This window comes from Eumetopias jubatus, unplaced genomic scaffold (genome assembly GCF_037043125.1).
Source record: "Eumetopias jubatus isolate StellerSeaLion01/CBP00866 unplaced genomic scaffold, mEumJub1_p1.0 scaffold_12, whole genome shotgun sequence".
NCBI classification, from domain to species: domain Eukaryota; kingdom Metazoa; phylum Chordata; class Mammalia; order Carnivora; family Otariidae; genus Eumetopias; species Eumetopias jubatus.
Window position 1 is genome coordinate 105,539,067 of NW_028274818.1, and position 24,648 is coordinate 105,563,714.

The 24,648-nt window shown below is 42.9% G+C and overlaps 1 protein-coding gene across 7 annotated transcripts in view; it reads right to left on the bottom strand.

Moving 5' to 3' along the window:
* The window catches only part of TRRAP (transformation/transcription domain associated protein), a 113,365-nt gene that overhangs the window by 82,847 nt on the left and 5,870 nt on the right, over nt 1-24,648 (bottom strand). For 6 of the 7 annotated variants that reach the window (XM_028088566.2, XM_028088563.2, XM_028088565.2 and 3 more), the window contains exons 4-18: nt 21,749-21,859; nt 20,664-20,768; nt 19,614-19,697; nt 16,708-16,764; nt 15,151-15,276; nt 13,665-13,742; nt 13,383-13,471; nt 12,406-12,502; nt 9,789-9,927; nt 6,750-6,828; nt 5,002-5,236; nt 3,943-4,303; nt 3,758-3,855; nt 3,098-3,292; nt 1,895-2,086 (exon numbers count right to left, since the gene is read on the bottom strand). In XM_028088566.2, the coding sequence (XP_027944367.1) occupies nt 1,895-2,086; nt 3,098-3,292; nt 3,758-3,855; nt 3,943-4,303; nt 5,002-5,236; nt 6,750-6,828; nt 9,789-9,927; nt 12,406-12,502; nt 13,383-13,471; nt 13,665-13,742; nt 15,151-15,276; nt 16,708-16,764; nt 19,614-19,697; nt 20,664-20,768; nt 21,749-21,859 (2,046 nt within the window). The remainder of the gene's footprint in view (nt 1-1,894; nt 2,087-3,097; nt 3,293-3,757; nt 3,856-3,942; nt 4,304-5,001; nt 5,237-6,749; nt 6,829-9,788; nt 9,928-12,405; nt 12,503-13,382; nt 13,472-13,664; nt 13,743-15,150; nt 15,277-16,707; nt 16,765-19,613; nt 19,698-20,663; nt 20,769-21,748; nt 21,860-24,648) is intronic. The other variant, XM_028088564.2, reaches the window with a different exon arrangement.

Consider the following 24,648-nt stretch of genomic DNA (forward strand, 5'->3'; position numbering starts at 1 on the left):
TTCAGCTCAGGTCCTGATCTCAGGGCGGTGAGAGCCAGGTCCGGCTCACACTCGGTGCAGAGCCCGCTCGTCCCTCTCCCTCTGCCCTCCCCAACTTGCTTGCCTGTGTACGTGCGCTCTCACTCAAATGAATAAATAAAATCTTGGGGAAAAACCTGAGATTATAAGGTTTTGGAAGACTTAATCGGAAAAAAAATGGGTATTTCTTTAATTAAAAAAAGCACTTTATTAGCTTATAATAGCTTTAATTAATATTTTAAGCCAGATTAGCTTTTTATCTAATACTTTTCGGGTCCTGGTTTGAACATGTGACAGGTTAGGCTGCACGTGAAATGTTTTACAGGCATATTTAACGTGAACTGAGAAGTGCTGTATGGTCAATGACATGGTTCCCGATTTGCTGTCATAGGTGGCACGACAGATTTATTTTACAGACTAAATCAACCATATATATTATTTTGACAAAAAGTTCTATGAAATTTATTCTTTGAGTGTTTTTCCGGAACAATACTCCAACAACCTACCATTAGGGTTTGTTCTGTTTTTGTTATTGTTGTTCTGTATCTAACGTCAGCAAAATTTAAATTTTTTGACGATACCAAATCGTGCGGACACAGACTGAAATCAAGTATTTCTTAGAAACATTCAAGTATTTTTCTTTCGTATGAACACGAAAGTCATGGCAAGGTTGTTGACAAGTGATTATTCTAGAACTGAAAAACTCCCTAAGGAAACAAGTCACATAAAAGCAGAGATGACCGGTGCTCTTTGTCACCTTCTGTACACTTACTACTCCAGGGAAAAAAAAAAAAAGATCTTGTTCACTTCCTCAGAATTCCACCAGAGGAAGACATCACTCTTCAGAGACAACTGGTGATAATATTTTACTTTCTGCAAGAATTAAAATATTCTGCCTTCAGTGAAAGTGAATTTTTATTAGGTTTTCTGTTAGACCATCTGCTGCTTTTTCAGTGGTAGATGGAACCACGGGTAAGTTTTTTAGCCATTTGTTAAAATCAAATAACTGATGACATCAAATTATACTGCATTAGTCATCCACAAAAACGTCAGGACGCACATCCCTCCAAGACAGTCTTAATAAGGAATACAAATGGTTAGAATTCTTGATATAGAGGGGGAAAATAAACAACTGGTCTCGAAATGAGATGTCCACGTATTGCCACAGAAAATAAGACAACAGAGTAGAAACAGAGTCAAAGTGGAGGAAGACTAACGTCATCAGAATGGTTACAAAGCCAACTGCTTCTCTTCAGCTAGAACTCGGTGAAGACATTTTTTTCCTTCTTTGTTCCTCTATCGCTCAATTTTTAAAATAGGAACAATGGGTTCCTATTTTACTTGTGTAATCAACCCAGAGAAAGAAATCTGAATTAAAAAAAAATTAGTGGTGGCAATACTACTGGCAACCCACTGCCGACCACAGGCATTCTGAAGTTCTTGCTTTAAATCACCGATACAGGGCGCCTGGGTGGCTCAGTTGGTTAAGCGACTGCCTTCAGCTCGGGTCATGATCCTGGAGTCCCGGGATCGAGTCCCACATCGGGCTCCCTGCTCAGCAGGGAGTCTGCTTCTCCCTCTGACCCTCTTCCCTCTCGTGCTCTCTATCTCTCATTCTCTCTCTCTCAAATAAATAAATAAATAAATCTTTAAAAAAATAAATAAATAAATCACCGATACACTGAGCTCTGCTTAGAGATATAGGAAATGTTTTTCACATCTGGTCCTTATTGGTTCCAAATATTTATTAATTCAAAGAGCACTTTACAAATATAAAAAAAGCAACTCCAATCTGTGCAAAAGTAAAAACAGGAATTAAAACACAACAACAAAAAAACCCCCAAACAAAGTACACTTGGATCTAAGTGAGCTTTACCTTCAGCATTTGTTCGTTTTCAGCCGCAAAGAGGGAGACGGAGCCAAAGACCAACTTGAACAGCTTGAGGTACAGGTTGGAGAGTTCCACGTGGGAGCCCATTTCAGGCAGGCGGTCCAGGAGGTACTCCACCAGAATTGTAGCAAACAGGGCCGAGGTAGTAGGGTTCGCCAAGAAGGAATTGGCAACGATCTGTCCAAACAAGACATACGTGTGACAAAAATAATCCCCTCCTCAAAGTAGCTTGAGCACAAAGTAATGAACTGTCCCAAGGTACAAAACCAAACCTGTATCAGATACTCCAACAAATTAATTATCCACCCAGGGGAAAAAAATTAATTAATCTGCTGAGCATTGAGTGGAGTTCACTTCAAATACTTAAGTCCCTTATTTTCTCCTCACCATCAAATACCAAGAGCCTACATCATTTCTACTAATGAAAGAAACTGATCCAAAACATCTTGATATTTTGAAAAAAAAAAAAAACAAAAAAACAAAAAAACAATTTTTTTAAATAAAGAATTTATTTGAAAGAGAGAAAGAAAGTGAGAAAGACCAAGCATGAGCTGGGGAGGGGCAGAGGGAGAGGGATAAGCAGACTCCCCGCAGAGCAGGGCGCCCAACACGAGGCTCGATCCCAAAGACCCCGGGATCACGACCCAAGCCGAAGGCAGACGAGCAACCCACTGAGCCGCGTAGGCTCCCTGAAAATTTTAATATTATACTCTAATTTTTCTCTAGTCAGTTAACCGTCCAATTCTTGATTTCAGCTCCAGTCATGATCTTAGGGTCCTGAGATCGAACCCCGCATCAGGCTTTGCACTCAGCAAATGAGTTGGGGGGGGGGCAGAGGGAGAGGGGGAGGAGAAAATCTCAAGCAGGCTCCCTGCTGAATGCACAGCCCAACGTGGGACTTGATTCCATGACCCTGAGATCATGACCTGAGCTGAAATCAAGAGTTTGACCCCCTGAGCCACCAGTTTGAGATTCTCTCTCTCCCTCTGCGCCACCCCCAGCCCCCATTCGTACATGTGCATGTGTGTGCTCTCTTTCTCAAAAATTACTAAATATTTTGTTCTATGAGCACATCCTTAGGCACATTACTTAGAAAGCCCTCAAAATAAACAGAATGCCAAGTACTCAACACTTAAACCAGTAACTTTAAAGTTAACGTTGAAAAGATATGAAAAAGGAGTTTTATACCTGAAGAGCATAATTTTTTGAGATTCTTTCCACCATATAAGGTACCGTCGTCTGAAAGATCTCTTTAAACGTTAGGGGATTCATCATGGTGAACACACCGGCGAAGTGCTCCAATACCTCCTTCTCTTCCTTCATTCTGACCGTCTGGCAGTTTGCTACTCGGATGTATGTTTGTCCATTTCCTGCTATCTGGACCTAGCACAGGCAGAAAACCCATGGACGTCAAAACTAGGCATCTCTGAATGCATTCCGTAAGTACATTTTTTTTTACCTACATATTTAAAGCGGAACATTTCAATTAGATCATAAATGCCCCGTCCCATCTTTTAATTCACTATTCCCAGCTTAATTTTGGAAAATAATTAAAACAAACAAAAAAGCTTTCTGAAGGGTTCCTTAAACAGGAGCAAACTGAGTAAACTTAAATCTTGTTTCTCCTGCCGTCCATTTGCACCACCCGCCAGCCCGGAGAATGCACACACTGACGCAAGTGAGACTCTTCCCCGTTAACGCAACGCTACGCCACTAAACAAAAGCAAACCTGGGTAGACAAATACTGTCGACCGGCCGAAACAATGACAGATGAGACTCCCAAGACCCCTTCCATCACTAGCATCCCTCTTCCACACTCGGGAGCCCGGTTCCAGGGCACTGCCTTACCTGATAAATGTCTAAAGCCTGCATTGCATATTTCACAAGTTTTATGTAAATCTGAGTCTCTTTGGGCTGTAACTGCTTGTTGGGAATGAACTGAGCTTCTGGAAGAGAGAAAGCGTAGTCAGTTACTGCGAATAAACCCACTCTGTGAGAAACATCACGTCTAAATAATTCAAGAGCAGAATTACCACCAGGCGCTTTACATGACGTTATGCCCCATGTGATTGTCTTGACGCCACAGACCAGGGTTTTTACCAAACTTCGACAGTCTGTGACCTGGAACGTCTGCTTGTCCTCCTTATCCTTCTCTCCTTGCTTTTCAAATGGAGGCACAGGGGCTGGGGTCACGGGGGGAGCAGGGGTGGGGGGCGGGGGCGGGGCGGGGGCCGGAACGGGCGCAGGGGAGGGGGCGGGGCCCGGGGCCGCGGGGGCAGTGGGCACCCCGGGCAGGGCTGCCTCCACGGCTCCGAGTTCTGACTGGGGCTTGCACTTCTTAAAAATGGCAGAGAGCTGGTACCGGGCGATGGTGTGGAATTTGAGAACAAAGACCTGGCAGGAAGAGAAAGGGGCGAGAAAGACAATCATTCCTCTTCGACGGGCCAACCTTTTCAGAAGACAGAAAAACGAACCGGGAAAGCACCTGTGGAAGTCACTCTGCTTCGCATGAAGGAAGTGTGCCGTTTCCCCCAACGGTAACCAGAGTGGCATCACTAACGGCCACTGTCGCCATGAAGAATCTGGCTCAGAAAAGCTGGGGGACTTGTCAGATAAGCCTGGACGCAGCCCAGACTACTCCAAAACCCACACTATCGCCCACTGGCCTTGGCAATTACGCTCTACTCTGCACCCACACACCCAACTGGGTGCCTCCCCACAGGTGTTCGCAGCGAACCCAGCCCTTGGCTACACAGTGTCCCAGAAATACCTCTTCTAAAGTGCTTGCCAGGAACCGTGCTAGGAGCAACCTCGTACTACTTTCTGACCTCTCCTGACAATCCTGGGAGGCAGACCCTGTCTGCCATGTGATTATCCCTGCTCGGGTGAGTAGGCCGGCACAGAGAAGTTACATATCTTGCCCAAGGACGCCTGGCTAGTTAATGGGGAGTGGGGATTTGAACCCAGGTGGTCTGGCACCCGGAATCCAGCTGGGCAATCTGACGGCAGCATAAACTTGTCAGTAAAGCACAAGTTTTGCAGCAGATGAGATGAAAGAGCAGGATGCCGACGCCTCTCAGGAGAACCGGTACCTCCAGCATCCGCATTAGGACATCTCTCCCATTGCCGCTCTCCTGCTCACTCTTGGAGCGGATACAATCCACCAGGTTCAGCAGCAGCTTGCAGGACATGGTCTGGATGCTGCTGGGCAGAGACTCGTCATCGATGTTCTTGGCAAAAAGCTGGACAGCGAGGGAGAGGTCACTGAGGGGCAGGTGCTGACGAACGTGGTGCACGAGATCGGCCAACGTGCTGTAGGCGAGGGGCCTGTGGGCAGAGATCTCTGCTAGCGTGCGGGTCAGTTCCCACGTTCCCACATCTGCAGGCCACCGTTTCTCCCACCACGTGCCCCAGCAACACACAGGGCGGTACATTTGGGGCACGCTTTCTATGGTTCCAGCTTCCCCAGAATACACGACCACAAGGCTCAAGTCTGGTCTCGGTGCCTAAATCTTTACTTTCCAAGTTCTCGCATCTCATGGTCACAAGGGCACATACAGTACATGAGCAGAAATCATCACCAGCTCAATCACACACGGAACGGGTTTTGTTCCTCAAAGGTCAGTGTGTGTCAATTAACACCTTATACATTGTGACCATTTTACAGAGACAGAAAAAGAACATTTGGGCTCCTGAGTACTCACTGACTAAAGGTCTGGACACCCGCCATGTGCCAGCCATGAGCTAGACACCAGATTACCAGTGACCAGAGTGAACAGAGCCCCAGCCCTCAGGAAGCATATTTATAGAAGGGGAAACACCCCAGAATGTGCTGTGGGAGATGTGAAAATGCACCGGGACAAAGACCAGAGGGGGAGCCACTCTCAGGGGGCAGGCAAAGCCCCTTTGAAAAGGTCACACTGATGCTGAGACCTTAAGGACAAAGGGCCACTGGGCAAAGAGCCAGGGAAACTTCCAGAAGGAGGAAACTGGAAAGACACAGGTCCTAAGTGGGGAGTGCCAGGGTGCCACAGAGGCCAGTGTGGCTGTGGCAGGTCGGGAAGAGAGAGCCAAATCCCACACAAGTGGTGAGTCTGGTGGTGTTTGCCAAGGACAACAGAGAACCACCGCAGGGTCTCAAGCAGGAGTGACATGATCTCATGTCCAACTGCAGCCAGGTTCAACTGCAAGTTATAAAAAAAAAGCGTCTTCACATTTGTAACTACCTTATATGGAAAACGTAGTGATGGCCTATGTCATATTCAAAGTGTTCTGTGTATTTTTCAAAAGATCTATTACACCTCCCGTGTTAGAACCAAAAAAAATTACGAACATTGCTTCATTTTACGTGGTAAAACATGATAAAATATTAACTTTCTCCTTTAGAAACGATAAACATGATCACAACTACATTTATTCTATAAAATCCACAAAAAATAAAGCTAGAAGGGAATACACCAAAATATTATCCATGTTACTTGAACTCCTCGTGTAGAACCGAAAGGTTTCCTTTCCTTCTTGCTTCTTGCTGGGTTATTAAATACTCTTTTATAAAACAGACACACACTTGTTATATAAAAAGCAAAAAAAAAAAGCCAACAGAAAAACTAACACAAGTCAGATACAGTTTTACGTACAATTTAAATCAAGACAACTATTCTGGTTTTTCCCTGTAAGCTAAGCCACAAAAACCAACCTAAGGCATTTCCAAACTTCCTGCAATTCTAAATCCAAAGGGACAGTAAAGCCTACATCTGCCGAAACACTCATAACACGAAGTACCACGGCTCACTGCCCCCTCTGCATTTTGTCAATAGATACCGCACGTTTAATACCATACCTGAGAGTCTCTCGAGCAGTATATCCTGATCCAATGAGTATGGATTCATCGAACAGCTTGTCCATGCAAGGAATGAACTCTAGAACACAAATGTCCATTGCACATGTCACCAATTACACCAACAACACAGGAGCCAACCTACAGTCAATTAGCAATCTAGATTTGGAAACGCGTGGGGAGGAAAAAACCCCACATGCTGTATTTCAGTCTAAGACACTGGCTCTGCAGGGCCACACAAGCCACCTGCTGTCAAAGACGCAGGTAGGATCACATTCGGTATCAGAGAATGAGTAAGAAAAAGTGAGCTTCCCTTTCTTGGCAGAGAACCTGCCCCTAGTACTTGGCTGGAGGCCCATCCCACCATCCTTAAAAGCTGTCACCAGTAGGGCGCCTGGCTGGCTCAGCTGGAAGAGCGGTGACTCCTGGTCTTGGGGTTGAGAGTTCGAGCCCCATGCTGGGTGTAGAGATTACTTAAAAATTAAAAAAAAAAAAAAAAAAAAAATCTTATTAAAAAAAAAACAAAAAACTGCCACCAACCACCCACGCCTGTCTGGAGAAGAGAAGAAATAAATTACAAAAGTCTAAAAATTTTACAGGGTTCTCCTAGACATGGGGCCCAGTCTCCCCACTCCTCGGGTGATGCTGACTAGAAACTCACAGGGGTTCTGTCTAATCCTGCAGATGGAATCATCAGCAAACCTCCTCCTGGTCCCCAGCAGGCCCGTAGACCTCACCAGGGTAGAAACAGCTGGTCTTCACTCAGGGACAAATCACAATTCTGAGGATGTGCAGATAGGGAGCAACCTGCATGTTTTAGGCCTCTCCTCCACACTCCCCCAGGGAACTCTTGCCACAAATATTCAAAGGATGTTTAGATTCTGGAACAAGCCTGACGTTGTGGCCAGCTTCAGTAAATAAAGTACATTCTCCACCAGCTAACAACTACTACAGGTCAAAGATCGAACAGAAGTGTGTGCACTGGAGAGACACAATGCACATCTCCAGGTAACTCCCAAAGCGAGGCAGCACAGGGAGAAGTGCCAAATGGAAGCAAACAACCAGCAATCCCTCTGAAGTCAGAGAACGGAACGTGCCTGGGATGTCCTCAGGAGGTGGCCCAGAGGAAGGAGGCACAGAAGGAAAGATGCTAAGGACTCAGGCACCAAGTGCTGGTGGGCTGGCTAGGGACAAGCAAAGTGTGCAAGGAGGAAGTGGTAAGAAATTAAGCTGTACAGCACTAATTCCCAGATTCCCTCCATGACCTAGCATCAGAATCTCCAGAAAAACGGGTTAACACTGTTGAACAGCTAGGTTTTCTCAAACTACTGCTCTTCAGGATTAGTGCAAATGGGTTACCATTTGATACTGTTTCAGATACCAAAAAAAAAGTAGGGCTAACTGAAAACATTAGTGGATATGTAAATTTTAGCTATATGAACACATTTTTTGTATTTTATAATAATATAATACATAACAATACTAACATTTAAAATGATTCTTTAAGTGTTTCTTTAAATGAAAATCCTTTTGAGATGTGATGTTTTTACCCACTTAAGTCCAAGAACTACTATGGGCTTCTAAATAAAGTATCCTAAAGTATCTTGTAAAAAAACAAAACAAAACAAAAATCAGTAGGGAGACTTAAAAGGGGGGCGGGGGGGCTCTAAAAGCTGAATTCAACCAGCCTGATGTGATCAAACCCTGAGAGCAGCACCTTGGAAACGCACTGATCTTTGTGGAATACCGTGAAGACCGAAACAGAGCTGTGCGGCTCATGGGGCCAGGCTGCAAGTGATGGAACACGATTATCTGATAAGCATGGGAAAGGTTTTTTTTTTTATAGAAACCTCCTGCTACACAGCTCCCCAAAAGCACCTCCCAGAGCCTCATGACTTGAATGGCAGGAATGCTGATAGTTAATCTGAGAACTGCAGTGAATCGATTTTAAACTGTCCCACTTAAAATTCTTCTATGTTGATACTGTTTAGAGATGAACATGTAGAAAAGCCACATACGGCCAAGGGAGCCGGGACTGGACAAACCGCCAACGGTCCTCAGCCCTGGAGGCACGTGGTGATGGGAGGGGCTCTGCGTGCCGGTGACGCAGAATCTCTCAACCTGGGGGACGTGCACATGTGTTTGTTCTGTAATTTTTGGCAAAATCATACATTTCTTTGGGGCACTCTGCTATGTTACATTTTTTTTTTAAAGGTTTTAAAAACGTCTATATTCTACTCAGCTGTATCCTTATGCAGTATCACTACAATTTGTATTTTAACAGCATAAAAATATCTGAGCTTTATTGTAGTCAGTCATGTATTATCACTCGAACTGTACCTTTCCTTTCATGTTTAAGAACTATGTAAGAAAGTGCAATCTTAGTTTTATGTACACTCCAATTTACAAAGTCAGGCCAACAAAACATTGAATATTGAATCCTTACTGGGGGAAGAGGGTTACCATCTCAAAACAACGAGGATGAACTTCAACGTAACGATCTGGACATAGCAAATACAAGTATTTTTAAATTATATATCAGTAATTGATAGAAAAAGTATAATTATCAGATTAGCAAAAAGCAAGTAATAACCTTGTGCATAAGAAGAGGACCCATCCACCGTTTCACAGTATGGAGAAAGAAAACATTGTTTTCTTCTCACCTTCTAAAGATTGGTAGCTGAGCGTTAATAAGCAAACAGCTCCTTGCAATTTCAAAAGATATGCGGCCAAAAAGCAGAGAAGTACCATGAGACGTTGAGGACATGCACTGTGCTAAGGAAATGATCACATTAATTATGAGGCTGTTGGGAAGATACAGGGAGAACCCTGGTGACAGGCAAAGAAGAGAGGCAGACCAAGAGCGCGGAGGCAACAAGGCCGAGAAAGAAGGGGAAAGAGTAAACCCAAGACAGCAGGAGAGAAAGGACACGTGGAGCCTGAAACACCCGAGTGAACTCAAGACTCAGCCCAACAATGGGATGTCCGCGGTCCCACAGGCAGGGAGGCCCACACAAGCATTGCAAGGTAAGGCGGACTTACGGTTTCTTAGCTCTGTGGTGAGGATATGCTTTGCAGCGATCAGAAGCTCCTTTCTGAGGTGTGCTGTCTCCGCAGGGCAATTTGAAAGTAACTGTAACATTCCTTTCACCATCTGCTGAGAGTACTTAGTCACCAACTCCTGTAAAAGTGAGGAGGAAAACAACACATTGATATAGACTAGGGGGGAGAGGGTAAGAAAAACCCCAATTTTACAAACTTCAAAAAGGTTCAGTAAGACTGTGGCTCAAAGGACCCTCATAAAGTAATCATCCTAATAAACAATTATTATCCAGAAAGTTTTAATAGTTCATGTGATCACTACCACGGTGGGAGGATGTACAACAACGTTAAACAGCAGTTTCTTTTACACAATGGGATTATGGATGACTTCTTTGGACTCTTCTGCATTTTCCCAACTTCTAATAATGAATATGAATCACTTATTATTGGTGGGGAGGAGGGAGAATATTGAAAATTTCATAGAGGGCGCCTGGGCGGCTCAGTCGTTAAGTGTCTGCCTTCGGCTCAGGTCATGATCGAGCCCCAGAGGTCGGGCTCCCTGCTCAGCGGGGAACCTGCTTCTCCCTCTCCCACTCCCCCTGCTTGTGTTCCCTCTCTGTGTCTCTGTCAAATAAATAAAATTTAAAAAAAAAAAAGAAAATTTCATAGAACATAATCTACTCAGTCGTCCCATTAACCTATGTTGCGAATGACAGGAGAATCGTTCCTCCACTCAGAACAAGCTCTCATCAGTTTCCTTCTGAAGAGTATGAAGATAGTATTAACACAGCTCAAGCTGACTAAAATATCCAGGGGTACCTAATTCAGATTTTTAAAACCAAAGTTCCCTATTCTCAGTGCAAATTATCATTATCTAGACAAATGCCCTTTAAAAGGGACAAAAAGAGGGGCGTTTGGGTGGCTCAGTTGGTGAAGCGACTGCCTTCGACTCAGGTCATAATCCCGGAGTCCTGGGATCAAGTCCCACATCGGGCTTCCGGTCAGCGGGGAGCCTGCTTCTCCCTCTGATCCTCTCCCCTCTCGTGCTGTTTCTCTCTCTCTAATAAATAAATAAAATCTTTGAAAGAAAAAAAATTAAAATAAAAGGGACAAAAAGAGTTACAAATGCTTTCAAAGGTAGTTTTTACTCTAAACAATTTGGCAACGTGTTTTCATTTTTACTTTCTGAAAATTAAGTTTTTTCCTTAAAAAAATAACAAACGGTAACATAACCCCACTGCTATACATAACTACAACTACACCAGAATTTTACTCAAAAACACTGTATGACTAACGGGAAATAAGGTGTCATTTCTTTCCTCCAAGCTCTACTCGGGACTGAAATCAGGACAGACTACAACTATGAGTGGGGAAGAACAGTAACAAAATCACCCTTCAGGCTCCTCAAAAGAGCATCCCAAACTCTTCTATCACTGGCTTATGAATGATGCCATTTTTTTAAAGTTCCAATCTCTCCTCAAAACTTGCTGTAACACAACTTTCAACACCAGCAGAAGTCGATGCACCAAATACATCCATACGGAAATCTGGGTGCCAGGGTTTATTTACGATGGACTTACTAACAATGTCCAGAAATGCAATCGGCGTATCTACCAACAGAAAGGACCTTGGTGGCTGTCAGGGGCTGGGGACCACGGGAAAATGAATGTCGATGGTAATCAGGATGGGGATTCTTTTTAGGGTGACACAGTTCTAAAAATCAGATGGTGGTGACAGTTGTATAAAGCCTCGAATAAACTAAAAACCACTTAACTGTACACTTTAAAAGTGTACAGTTAGTATGTGAATTATATTGTATAAAGCTGCTTAAAGAAAAAATTAGAAACCACCCAAATGTTCAGCAACTGGTGAACGGATAAAGGCAGCACAGTGCACCCATACAGGGTGGTACTGCAGCTGCAGTGCCCCCCCACCCCCCAAATTCATGTTGACGCCCTCACCCCCACTGTGACCGTACCCAAAAACCAGAGTCTTTAGGGAGGAATTAAGGTTAAATGAGGTCTTAAGTATGGGGCCTTAATCCAATGGGACTGTGGCCTTAGAAGACAAACAGTAATCTCTCCGTCTCATTCCCCCCCAACCACCCCATATGAGGACACAGCAAGAAGGCGGAGTCCTTGCCAGAAACTTGCTAGAACCTCGATCTTGGCCTTCCCAACTTCCAGAACTGTGAGAAGATAAGTTTTTGCTGTCTGAGCCATCCACTATGGTATTTTGTGAGGGAGCCTAAGCAGACGAAGACAGCTAACTACCAGTAAAAATAAAATAACAAGACTGAATCTCAGCGCTACTGCTGAGTGAAAGAAGTGACACTCAAAAGGTTACATACACTACCCAACTATGGGATTCGTTTGTTCGACATTCTGGAAAGGGCAACACTAGGTGCCAAAAAACAAGTCAGTGTTTGCCAGGGACTGGGGAGCAAATGGACTGTAAATGTATAAAAGAAATTTTGAAATGCTCTCTATTTCATTGTGTTGGTAGTTACTAACTGTACGCATCTGTCAATTCATAGAACTGAATACCTACAAAAGGTGAATTTTATTGCACATAAATTGTATCTCAGTAAACCTGACTTAAAAGTCAATGAACTTACCTGATAAATTCTGATGATATAAGCTAAAAATGACAATGTTTTAATCTGAGCAGCAATAAAGTCAGCGTACAACTCCTTGTTGTAAAGCTTATGTTGCCTGAATGAGAAGTGAATAGAATTCACAATATTAGCTCTTAACTCTTTAGGTGATGTTAATATTAATCAAAGCCTACAGTAATTACTAAGCCCTAAAAATGTGATTTCTACACAGACCAGAACACAGCACCAACCATAAATACTCTACATTTGTGTGCAGTTCCAAATAACACAAGGGTTTAAAGGCATGAAGCAAGCAGTTCTCCAAGCCATTCCAGAGCAGCTACAACATGCATCCCAGAGCCCAGGCCAGACTGATCCACTCAGCCAGCAGATTCTGTCAGGAGACTGTCTGCTCCGTGAAAGACCCCAGTTAGGGCCACCAAGGGCTGTTACAGCTGATTCACCCTCCGATCTTGCCCTCCAATGACTCAGAGCCAGATGGGCTGCAGTCAAGAGAGTGAGTGACAGGGGTCTTATGAGAATGCTGCTAAGTTTGATGGAAAAGCTTCAATGGGGCTTCAAAAGATGAATATGCACAGTTCACATGTTCAGTGATGAAGGGTGACAGGTGACGGGGAACAGGGCTATAGAACATTCTAGCACTCATGCTGAAAGACACAGCATGAACGGGGCTTGAAGGTGGAGAGGCTTGCTTATCCCACAGCTGGGAGTGAGCACAGTAACACCTAATGATTAATTCTAAACTCACAAGACACCCAAACCCAAGGTATTAGCTCATCTTTTCAAAATAAGGAAGTGATAGAACTATTCACATCATTATTGAAATACAAGCTCAAAAAGTCAAAAGTACGTATCATTTTACCAAAATTTTATCACTCAAAATTTTCATGTCTTACAAAAGACGACAGTAAGTATATTTTTACTTGGAATTATAGCACTGTGGCAGTCAGCCATGTCGCTGTCCGAAGAAACCTCACCTGGCTTGTGCAGATACCTGAATGGCAATGGTATTCATGATCAAGGGCACAAACTCAGCAACAACATTGTGGATGTTCAGTTTGTAGAGCTAAAAGCAAACATACCAGATTTTCATGCTCTTACACTCTGCTATGGCAAAATAATGTGGCATACCAAAAACCTCTAAGATTCACTACATTAGTTAGCATGTGTGCATCCCACGCATTTTCCACGGGCCAAAGAAAACTTTGTCATACTACAAAAAACCCCAAACCCAAGAAACTAGTAAGCAATATGCATACCTGATACATCAGAACAACAATAATGGGCAATTCTGCCAACACTTTCAGAGAAAGAGATCCTCTTGGAATGATGGAATGCTGTAAGAGAGAAGCAAGCAGGACCATGGTTATCACCGTGGCACATAACATAGCCCACTACTGAGCATCGCCCCAGCGAAATGAAGCGAAAGTATCTGTGGTGAAAGAGCAAACTATTTTTGAAGACAAAGCACAAAGAACTACCATTTAATATAAGGGTTTTTATATTTTCCAATGCCATCACCCACAGTAAAAACATCAGGAAAATTTGTCAAAACTTAGACATTCATATCACTTGAGGAAATTTTAAATTGGTACCTATTAACTAACTCAAAAGAACAGCAAAAAGTACAAGTTTATCCAGTGTTACTCAAAAATATTTTTTTTTTTCTTTATGAGAGTCAGAGAGAGAGAGAGAGAGAGAGAGGCAGAGGCAGAGGGAGAAGCAGGCCCCCTGCCCAGCAGAGAGCCCAATGCGGGACTCGATCCCAGGACCCTGGGATCATGACCTGAGCCGAAGACAGACGCTCAACCATCTGAGCCACCCAGGCGCCCCGTTCTCAAAAATATTTGTAAAGAGAGAATGCTTATGATAAATATAAGAAAAAACTTAATAGTCTAAATATATAAGAACTCCTAGTGCAGGTAAGGAGAATGTCAGACTCAGATACCGAAGGACAAGAGACAGGAGCAGACAAGCAAGAGAAGAAACACAAAGAATGAAACTGAAAACAAGTTTGATTCAGGAAGAGAAAAGGAATGGAAGCTTCATTCAAATGTAGATTCCTGTTTAGCCTAGCACAGACTGAAACTTTTACTGCAAAATGACTGCAGTAAAACAAACACAGATGAAATTCTTAATTCAATCCTGAAAACACAGTTGTTGTAACTGCTCCATACAGCCTACCAGTGTGCGCGATACTTCAAATACGACACATTACCTGCAGACAACACCAGCATTCCCTTCACAAGATTACACAAGGCATGTTTTTCAGATAATGAGAGAGAAAATTAAGGCCAGAACCAAAATTATGTGCTTTGCTACAGTTAGAAAGCCCAAGTGGTGGGGCTAGAACATGGTGCCCAGGGCCTACGCTCTCGGTACTGAGCTAGAAATGTCTAGGTAGCTTAAAGAGACCTCGTTCATGTCAAAGCTAAGGATGGAGCAGAGGCCCCGTAGCCTGGGAAGCTGTCTTTCCAACAGGTGATTCTGGATTTCCACTACGGTTTGATCATCTGATCTCTGCATCCGTGGTGAGCAACAGTCTCGTTCAGCACTTCAAAGCTGCCCAGAGAATCAGTGATGCGCTGTCAGGCACACACGCATGCGCTAGCTTAACTGCGTCCAGGGCTTAGAGAAGAAACCGCCCCCCGCGATACGCTAAAAATATGCATAAAAAGTCAGTATTCTCTACCCAGTACAGAAGACAGGGATAAAAACAAAACGAAACAACTGAAAAAAACTTACTGTTCTTGTCTCACTGTCCTCACGCTCTGGATTGACTTTCACAGCAATTGTGGTGATCATACCAACCATTTCAGGGGGAGGAACTGTGTTCTCGGGGATCACCTGAGGGTTCTCAAAGTAGCGGTTCTGCATAAAAAGAGCACAAATCGTTCTTCTTCAAGTCAGACACGCTATTCCTCAGCGAAACACACCTGACCTGTGGTGGACGAAACCCAGTGTTGTGCACGTCTCTGTCGCGCTGATGCTATACAACTTGGGGTCCTCTTTACAGACCAAGATAACATGACAGCGACAACATTCTCCACCTCCAACAACAGAAGACAAAAACTTGCCCAAAATGCTTTCTACCTTTTTTCCCTGGCTGGTAAAAGCTGAAGTGCATGGCATAATATATTACTACCTCAGCAGGCAGGGGAGAATGTGGCCCATCCCTCTAGTGGTAGGAACCGAGGAGCTGGTCTCCACTGAATCCACTTTGCAAACAGTCTCCTCCACAGAGAACCGAAGCAAAGGACAGACATTTTTAAAACGCCAGGGCCTCGCTGCCATCCTTAGACCTCAGTGCAATTTGGGCTTTCCGTGAAATAAAACCACTTCTTATAAAAAGCAGCTTTTCTGACTGAAGTGACAGGTGGCAGGACTTGGTAACCAGAACTCAATTAAGTTTTAAGTTTTACACATTCTTAGGTTAAAATCCTCAAAATACCATAAGGAGTCCATTTTACCTTGATAATTTTTAAAAATTGTTTTTAAAGCTTAAAAAAAATCTTTAGAATAAAAACTCTGACACATGAACAGATTTAAGCAGAGTGATTTTTACCACTTCTTGTGAGTACTTGTGATAGTTAGGAAAGGAAAACTGGGAAGAGCCGCATCAAGGAGGCAGTCCAGGTACACGCACAGGACAGGAAGTTATGGGGCCACTAAGAACTAGGACTGCCGGCAGAAGCACTTTAGAGACCGTTCCAAACGGTCCCCGTGGCGCCGTCTACGAGGCGAGCCTAAGGTCGGGAGAAGCCCACCCTCACGCACGACAGACACTTCCACACGCTGCTGACACCACTCAGAAAGACTTCTTTCAATACAGGAAAGAATTTTAATGATACTGAAAAGGAGGCTAAAAGTGTACACCCCTGCCCAAAAAAGGCTTCACAATAGGAGTGCAACCATCTTCAAAAAGCAGGAAAAATGTGAAGAAAAAACAAAACAAAACCAAAAACCCTCAACATCAGTGGTTGCTTACAAGTGAAAAAATTATGGAGGACTCACCTTGGGTTTTTGTTTTTTGTTTGTTTTTGCAAATTTCTAAAATAAAAATATATTACTGTTTTTATGTCAAAAATTATGTACTTAAACTGTGAAAGCAAGGGAATTCTTCTTTCAAATGGCTGATTTATCAATCTACATTCTGACCACCACTAACCACTCCTCATTCTAAAATCAGCATGCCCCCTGCCCCCCAATTATTCCTTCAACCCAACTATTCCGAATTCCCTTTAGAACGAGGAAGTAATAAATGAATATAAATAACGGAGTCAAACAATATCAAAAACATACCACTACTTTTGGAAGCTCCTTGTAAATCTGTTTCACAAAATCCAAAAAATGATGAATCTAAAAATAAAATTAAAAAAAGACAATATAAGGAAGATATTTATCAACAAAAAATGCTGATAGTAAGTAACAAAAACGTTAATAGTCTTACTATATAAGAACTCATAAAACAGGCAGGAAAAATGTCAGACTCAAAATACAAACAGGCAATGGACGTGAACGGACAGACAAAAAAGGAAATACAGGGGCGCCTGGGTGGCTCAGTTGTTAAGTATCTGCCTTCGGCTCAGGTCATGGTCCCAGGGTCCTGGGATCGAGCCCCGCATCGGGCTCCCTGCTCCGGGGGGAAGCCTGTTTCTCCCTCTGCCTGCTCCCCGTGCTTATGCTCTCTCTCTCACTGTGCCTCTGTCAAATAAATAAAATCTTTAAAAAAAAAAAAAAAAAGGAAATATAAAGGAAGTAAGTTTCTAATTCAGGAAGGGCAAAGGAATGAAAATTAAAATAAATGCCACGTCTTGCCTTTCAGAAAGTATTGCTACACTATGCAAGACAGAGTCCAACGGGAGGGAGACTCTCGCATACTACCAGGGGAAGCAGCAACTGCTCAAGCTTTCTGGAAACCGACTTAACATTAAAGCGTGAACACTTTGGACCTGATAATCCTACTCTTTCAAATCCAGTCCATGACATAATCTGAACTGTCAACAAGATACTCAGCAACAGTCCTAGAACAAAAATTTTGAAATACCTTAAATATCCAAACACAAGGACATCATAAGAAAGACTATTTATTACGCATCCATTAAAAACTACTATGAAGGACTTCTTATGATTGGAAAATACTCTTTCATGATGGGAAGGGAAACAAGATATAAAATGCCCCATGCAATATTACCATTTTACACAGAAAATATACATAAGATAGTAAAAGGAAAAGAAATCAAGACATTAGTTTTCTTTAGATGATGGGAATTCTACTTCATCTTTATTCTTTTAATTTCCAAATAACCTACAATAGGCTACTAAGGTTCACAACAGAGAAGAGTATGATAATTACAGCTAACACAACATGTTTAGTGCCTACTATGCAGGTACCAATCACCCTAAGAACTTTAACTTTTGTATTTAATTCTTCAAATATCTCAGGGTGGTAAGAGGCTTCTCATCCATTTTCAAGACTTCAACCAAAAACCACTGAGTGGTATTTCGATGGGCAAAATCAAAATGCAGTCAGAAAAGCATGGGTTTACTCTTGATATGCTAAAAATCTCCTAAAGGATCCTGACTCCAAATGGAAGTCCTCCGTTCCACTAAATCCTCATGTTTCCCTATTTACCGCATACCCACATATTTAACTCGGTACGAGTTCTCTGGTGTCACATAAAATAGGACATAGAATCAAAAGTTTTCCCACACTGACTACATTTATATTTTACTCCTGTGTGACTTCCTTAACGAAAACCTGACTTTTATGGAGGTTCCTCAAAAAGTTGAAAATAGAGCTATCATACGACCCAGCAATTGCCCTACTGGGTATTTACCCTAAAGATACAAATGTAGGGATCTGAAGGGGTAATGTGCACCCCGATGTTTATAGCAGCAATGTCCACAATAGCCAAACTGTGGAAAGAGCCAAGATGTCCATCGACAGATGACTGGATAAAGAAGATGTAGTATATATACACAATGGAATATTATGCAGCCATCCAAAGGAATGAGGTCTTGCCATTTGCAACGACGTGGATGGAACTGGAGGGTATTATGCTGAGTGAAATAAGTCAATCAGAGAAAGGCATGTATCATATGACCTCACTGATATGAGGAATTCTTAATCTCAGGAAACAAACTGAGGGTTGCTGGAGTGGTGGGGGGTGGGAGGGATGGGGTGGCTGGGTGATAGACATTGGGGAGGGTATGTGCTATGGTGAGCGCTGTGAATTGTGCAAGACTTGAATCACAGATCTGTACCTCTGAAAGAAATTATGCAATATATGTTAAGGAAAAAAAAAAAAGAAGAAGATAGCAGGAAGGGAAGAATGAAGGGGAGTAAATCGGAGGGGGAGATAACCATGAGAGACGATGGACTCTGAGAAACAAACTGAGGGTTCTAGAGGGGAGGGGGGTGGGGGGATGGGTTGGCCTGGTGATGGCTATTAAAGAGGGCACGTTCTGCGTGGAGCACTGGGTGTTATGCACAAAACTAATGATGTAATGTATGGTGATTAACATAACAATAAAAAATTTTTTAAAAAAGAAAGAAAAGAAAACCTGATTTTTGACTGATTCTCCACTCTCATTATATGAACGTGGTTACTGCCCACTATGAACTCTTTTACATCTAACTTGAACCAATGAAGAATGAGTATAAAAAACAGGCATTTTGTGGGAGGGTATGTTTGCCAGAATATACACACTGTAATTATATGTTTCAAAAAAAACTTTTTTAATTCTTCAAGCAACCTGTGGAGGATATGTTCTGTGAGAATCCTCATTGTATGGAAAAGGCTCCAAAAGCCTAGGCACTTACCAATGTCAATACCTACTAATTACAGGGCTGAGACTCCAACCCAGTTCTGACTTCAGGACACACATCTTAAACCACCACACAGCAGAAAACGACTGGAGCCCTCTAGCACACCAGACCTGTACATACCAGAATTACCCAAACAGCCCTGCCAGTCTGGTAGTTTACCACATTTCAACGAATGTACAAATTCAGCCAAATATTCATGTAAACATTAACAAGAAAAAAGTCACTGTGAAACCCATCAAGAATTTCCCCCAAACTTAGGCTATCCTTTTCTTGAAAATAGCACATGTCCTGTCAACTCTAAGAGAGTAAATAAACCACAAGGCGGAAAAAAACCTGTTGACACACTTTCATAAATGCTATCCGGATAAACACTTACCTCTTGTGTGATGGGCGGCCTGAACTGTTTGTGGAGCTCAATGATTATTCTTAGACAAATAAGAACATTCTCTTCATTTTCCGTCTAAAAAAAAAAAAAGCATTTAAAAAAGAGTTATATTTCTGAGATTATTTTAATCTAAAGATTATAGACTATCTTCCAAGCATTTTCCTGTTATACACACCCTGCATCAGCCAACTCAGATTTGATTTGTTGAACACAGAACACAGAACATAATTATCTCAGATAAGAAGCTCTGGAGGTCGTTGGTGGACCATGGGAAGGGCATCCTGCCAGTAAGCTTTGGAAAGTAGTACTCTGACAGATGAAAAACTGGCACTTAAGGCAAGTCACACCATAAGCGAAGGTCTTAATGGTCCAAGCGACACTTCTTCATTGCTTGAAAATACTGTCCAAAAAACCCACTATGTTTTTATTGGACCAGCTGCTAAACACTTTACATTCTTGGAATGGGGTGTCTTCCACACCTTACCCATGGGAAGTTAGGACTCATAGAAAGGTCAGCCACACGGCTAACATGATACAGTTCAACACACGGCAGAGCCGGGATCTGAATCCAGCTCTATCCCCTCCAAAGCTCATCCTTCCAAGGGGCCCAGAAACACAACAGAATTCTAAACATATCGAGACTAAGAACAACAGGAAAACAATTTAGAGGCCAAAGTAACAGGCAAGTACCAGATGGATTCACCTGAAGAATGTGAGAAACTCTTTTATGAGCATCTACTGTGCCTAAAGCAGCACAAAGCCAAAGAGCCTTGCACTCTGAGTTTGTCAGCCCAGCCCTGTCCAAAGATTTCCACCATGACTAGTCAATTCCCTGTTGACTCAAAACAAAGAATCTTCAATCAATTATTTCTTAGTAATTTGGTCAGCAAAATGGGGGGGGAAACGGACATTAAGAAAATTTTTACCCATGTGAATCAGAACTTTAGTGAAAGGGAAGTAGTTGTGTAATACCAGATTCCACAGTAAGAAAACCACCGACAATCTAGATATGGCTAAATAACAAGAATTCTCAAAGATTACCTCTAAAAAGCGAAACATCACAGACAGAACATTTTTTGTATGAGGACGAAGATGTTCGTTGGTTGGTATCCTGTGAATTATTTCAAGTACTAGCTTCCTCAGTTGCTGATGAGGAAAAATAAAAAATGTAAATATCAAATCCTCCCAAAAGTCCCAAATAATCCTTTTGGTCTGTAAGTTACACGGCTATCTGCACCCAGCAGGGGGAACCACCAAACTACAAGACAGACCCCATTTCAGAAATAATCCTGTAAATTACTAAAACATAATCCCAAGTATGTACCACAAACCATTCAAGATTTCTACAGTCGTGCACCAAATCAAGCAAGCCAAACTCTCCCTCTTTCACAACTAATCATTATTTTCAGGGGAAGGGCACCAGTGTGTGAATGTCTGGTGGATTTCACATGAAAGAGCACAACACAAACTGAACTTGGTTTGGGATCTCCCACCAACACAGGTTTGGTTTCTACAATCCTCTCTCCAACAACTGATTACACCACTAGTTGACTAAGCTTTCAGGATTCGGTCTACGGAGCCGACAACTGAAAGGTAGGTCAAAGGTGTAGGCCTTTGAGTGGTACAACATAAAAATTTGGCAATAACTTTATTTGGCCATAACTCTCACTGGCATTATGGTAATTTTTAAAGACTTATTTTTAAGAAACACGCTGAAATAGTTATAGAAAAAATTGATAAGACTCTTACAACGATCAAAGTGGGGAAGGGAGTGCAAAGAGTGGGTAGGGGTTCAGATAAAACCGGTCAGAAGTTACGAGAACTGACAGTAGAAGAGCAGAGGCGGGCACTGGGTATGGAGAGGGCCACCAAAGGGTCATTCCCTCATTTTGTGGATATTTGAACTCAGTGTACACACGTCATCAGCTGGCAAATGTGAATGACTTAAATTAAAACCTTAACTGAGGAGGCATGGTCGGGGACAGAGTCATCCTTACATGACAAAATCCGATTTTAAAGTGGAACCCTAAATTTTCTCAGGTGTTTTAATTCATAAATGCTTGCGATCTTACAGCATGACATTCCTCCCCCTGCCCTCCCCCCACTGATATTTCTGAACAGATTACCTGGGCTGGTTTCTCCTGGAGAAACTGAACTTCTCCGTCTTGAAGAAATGTGAGAAATCGAGGGATGATATGTTCCAGGAACGTAGAATACTGAGGAGATGACGTTACATTCTAATTATGCAAAAATAAAAGAAAACCCCATTAAGTTTGTGTATATATTTCCCTTTCAAATTCACTACATTATAATCTCAAGAAAATATAAAACATTTTAGCTAAGCCAACAGTAATTTTTAATGCTTTTAGAACCTTCAGTGGTAACATAGGTTTAAGTAAAAGGATCACTGCTTCTGAAATCCAATTTAAGATATAAAGTAAATGTGAAAATTTACTGTTAAAAGTAGAAATACTGGGGCGCCTGGGTGGCTCAGTCGTTAAGCGTCTGCCTTCAGCTCAGGTCATGATCTCAGGGTCCTGGGATCGAGCCCCGCATCGGGCTCCCTGCTCTGCAGGAAGCCTGCTTCTCCCTCTCCCACTCCCCCTGCTTGTGTTCCCTCTCTCACTGTGTCTCTCTTTGTCAAGTGAATAAATAAAATCTTTAAAAAAAAAAAAGGTAGAAATATTAATGCTGGGGAAAACGTGAAATCTTGGCACCTGTTCTAGAGACTCTACCACAACCTAAGCATGAGACCTCTGAAAAATCATTTAGCTTCTAGATCTTAGCTTCTTCAAGTGGAAAATGAAGTGCCTCAACAAACTGTCACCTTTTTCTAATCTGAAAAGCTAATTTATTGGTCAGATCTATATTAGATGATAATCTAACCTCATCTATTATTAATCCCAGCGCTGATTTTTTTTTTTTTTTTTTACGATTTTTATTTATTTGACAGAGAGAGAGAGTGAGAGAGGGAACACAAGCAGGAGGAGTGGGAGAGGGAGAAGCAGGCTTCCCGCCGACCAGGGAGCCTGATGCGGGGCTCGATCCCAGGACCCCGGGATCATGACCTAACCCGAAGGCAGACACTTAACGACTGAGCCACCCAGGCGCCCCCAGCGCTGACTTTAAAAGGAGAAAGGGAAACGAACCTCTAGTCTGGAGACAGTGCGGTAAAATGACTCCGAAGCAGTTTCTGGATCCCGCTTAGGAAGTAGGAACCTTGGGCAGTAACCTAGCCTCTGTGCCTCAGCGCCCCTACCTGTTGACTGTCATATTGTTTCCCACCTTATGGAATCACGTAAAGATCACATGAGTTAATGATGTAATGTATGGTGATTAACAATAAAAAATTTAAAAAAAATAAAAAGGCAAAAAAAAAGATTACATGAGTTAATTTAGGACATAGTGAATGCTCTACGGTAAATGCTCACTAATGTCATCTGGTGTTATTACCAGGGCACCTGTGGGCTAAATACTGAGCTGTGTGTTTTACTCGTTCTCACTCAGTCCTCGAGAGCCTAAGGTAAGTGTTATCTCCATTTCACAGGTAAAGAGGCTCAGAGAGGTTATAAAACTTGCTGAATTATCAGTTCATAAGCTTAGAAGTGTTCGGAAATTGAGTCTTTAACAGCCAAGTTCTTTCCCCTATTAAGGCCTCACTTGCCCACTCAACAAATAGTCACTGAGGCTCAATCATGTGCTCAGTGGGGATAAGACGAAGAAAATAGAGGGGCACCCGGGCGGCTCAGTCGGTTGAGCGTCTGACTCTTGGCTTTGGCTCAGGTCACGATCTCAGGGTCGTGAGATTGAGCCCCATGCCAGGCTCCGCGCTCAGTGGGGAATCTGCTTGGGAATCTCTCTCTCCCTCTGCCCCCTCTCCCCGCTCACTTGTGCTTGCCCACGAGCACTTTCTCTCTCTTTAAAAATAAAAATAAAAAAAAAAGGAAAGCAGATACAATTCATGCCCTCGGAGATGGGGGAGGCAGTCAAGTGCTGGGAAGACAGATTAAAAAAAAGAACAAGTCGTTAAGCAGCTGCCTTCGGCTCAGGTCATGACCCCAGAGCCCTGCTCCGCGGGGAGCCTGCTTCTCCCTCTCCCACTCCCCCTGCTTGTGTTCCCTCTCTCTCTGTCAAATAAATAAAATCTTTAAAAAAAAGAACAATACAGAATTACGATGGAGGAAACACTGGCAACTAAGGGAACACAATGTACTGGATGGAACCAAGGGCAGAGAGCGCCTTCCTCAATAAGGGATGTTTACACTAAAACTTAAAAGGCCAGCAAGAGTTAACCATGTGAAAAAGCAGAAAAGAAGAAGATTCTTAAGAAAAGCCTATGCAAAGGCACAAAATTATGAGAAAGCATGGATGTAAAAGGCACTAAAACTCATTCAGCACCGCAGGGGATGGGAGCACGAGAGCAAGGGGTTCAACTGATACTATCGTGAGCCTGACAAGCCCTTGAGAGGAGGCATCTGGGCAGTTAATTAAATAGAAGTGTCTGAAACTCCAGACACTGATCTGAGCTGAAGATAACGACGTGGGGTTGTCTACCATTATACGGTAATCTTGGAAGAGGAGTCTATGAAGGAAGACACAGAGAAACAGATGAAAACCAGAAAAGTGTTGCCACGGGAGCCAGGAAAGAAAATCGTGTGATTCTTGGAATGTGTGCCTGAGCACCAGGCTCCCCGGCCCAACCCAGGGCTCCATTCACACAGAACACCGTGGGAGAAGCCCTCAGGTACCTCCCAGCCTCTCCCCAAGCAGGCTGGGAATTCACTGGGGGCGGGAACCATGCGTGTCACCTTTCAGCCCCAAAGCTTAAGACTTTTTACAAAATACCCACATTCAAGGATTCAAGGAAGAAGATTTCCACTGGAAGATTACCAAGGTTGCCAAGAAATCAAGCTCAACTGCACATAAGCCCATACCAACCGCTGCTTCCATAGTTTTCAAAACAGAGTTTCAAATTCCTCCGATAAAAAAGATTCATTCAACAAGTTGCCCGGTTATTCTGCCAGGA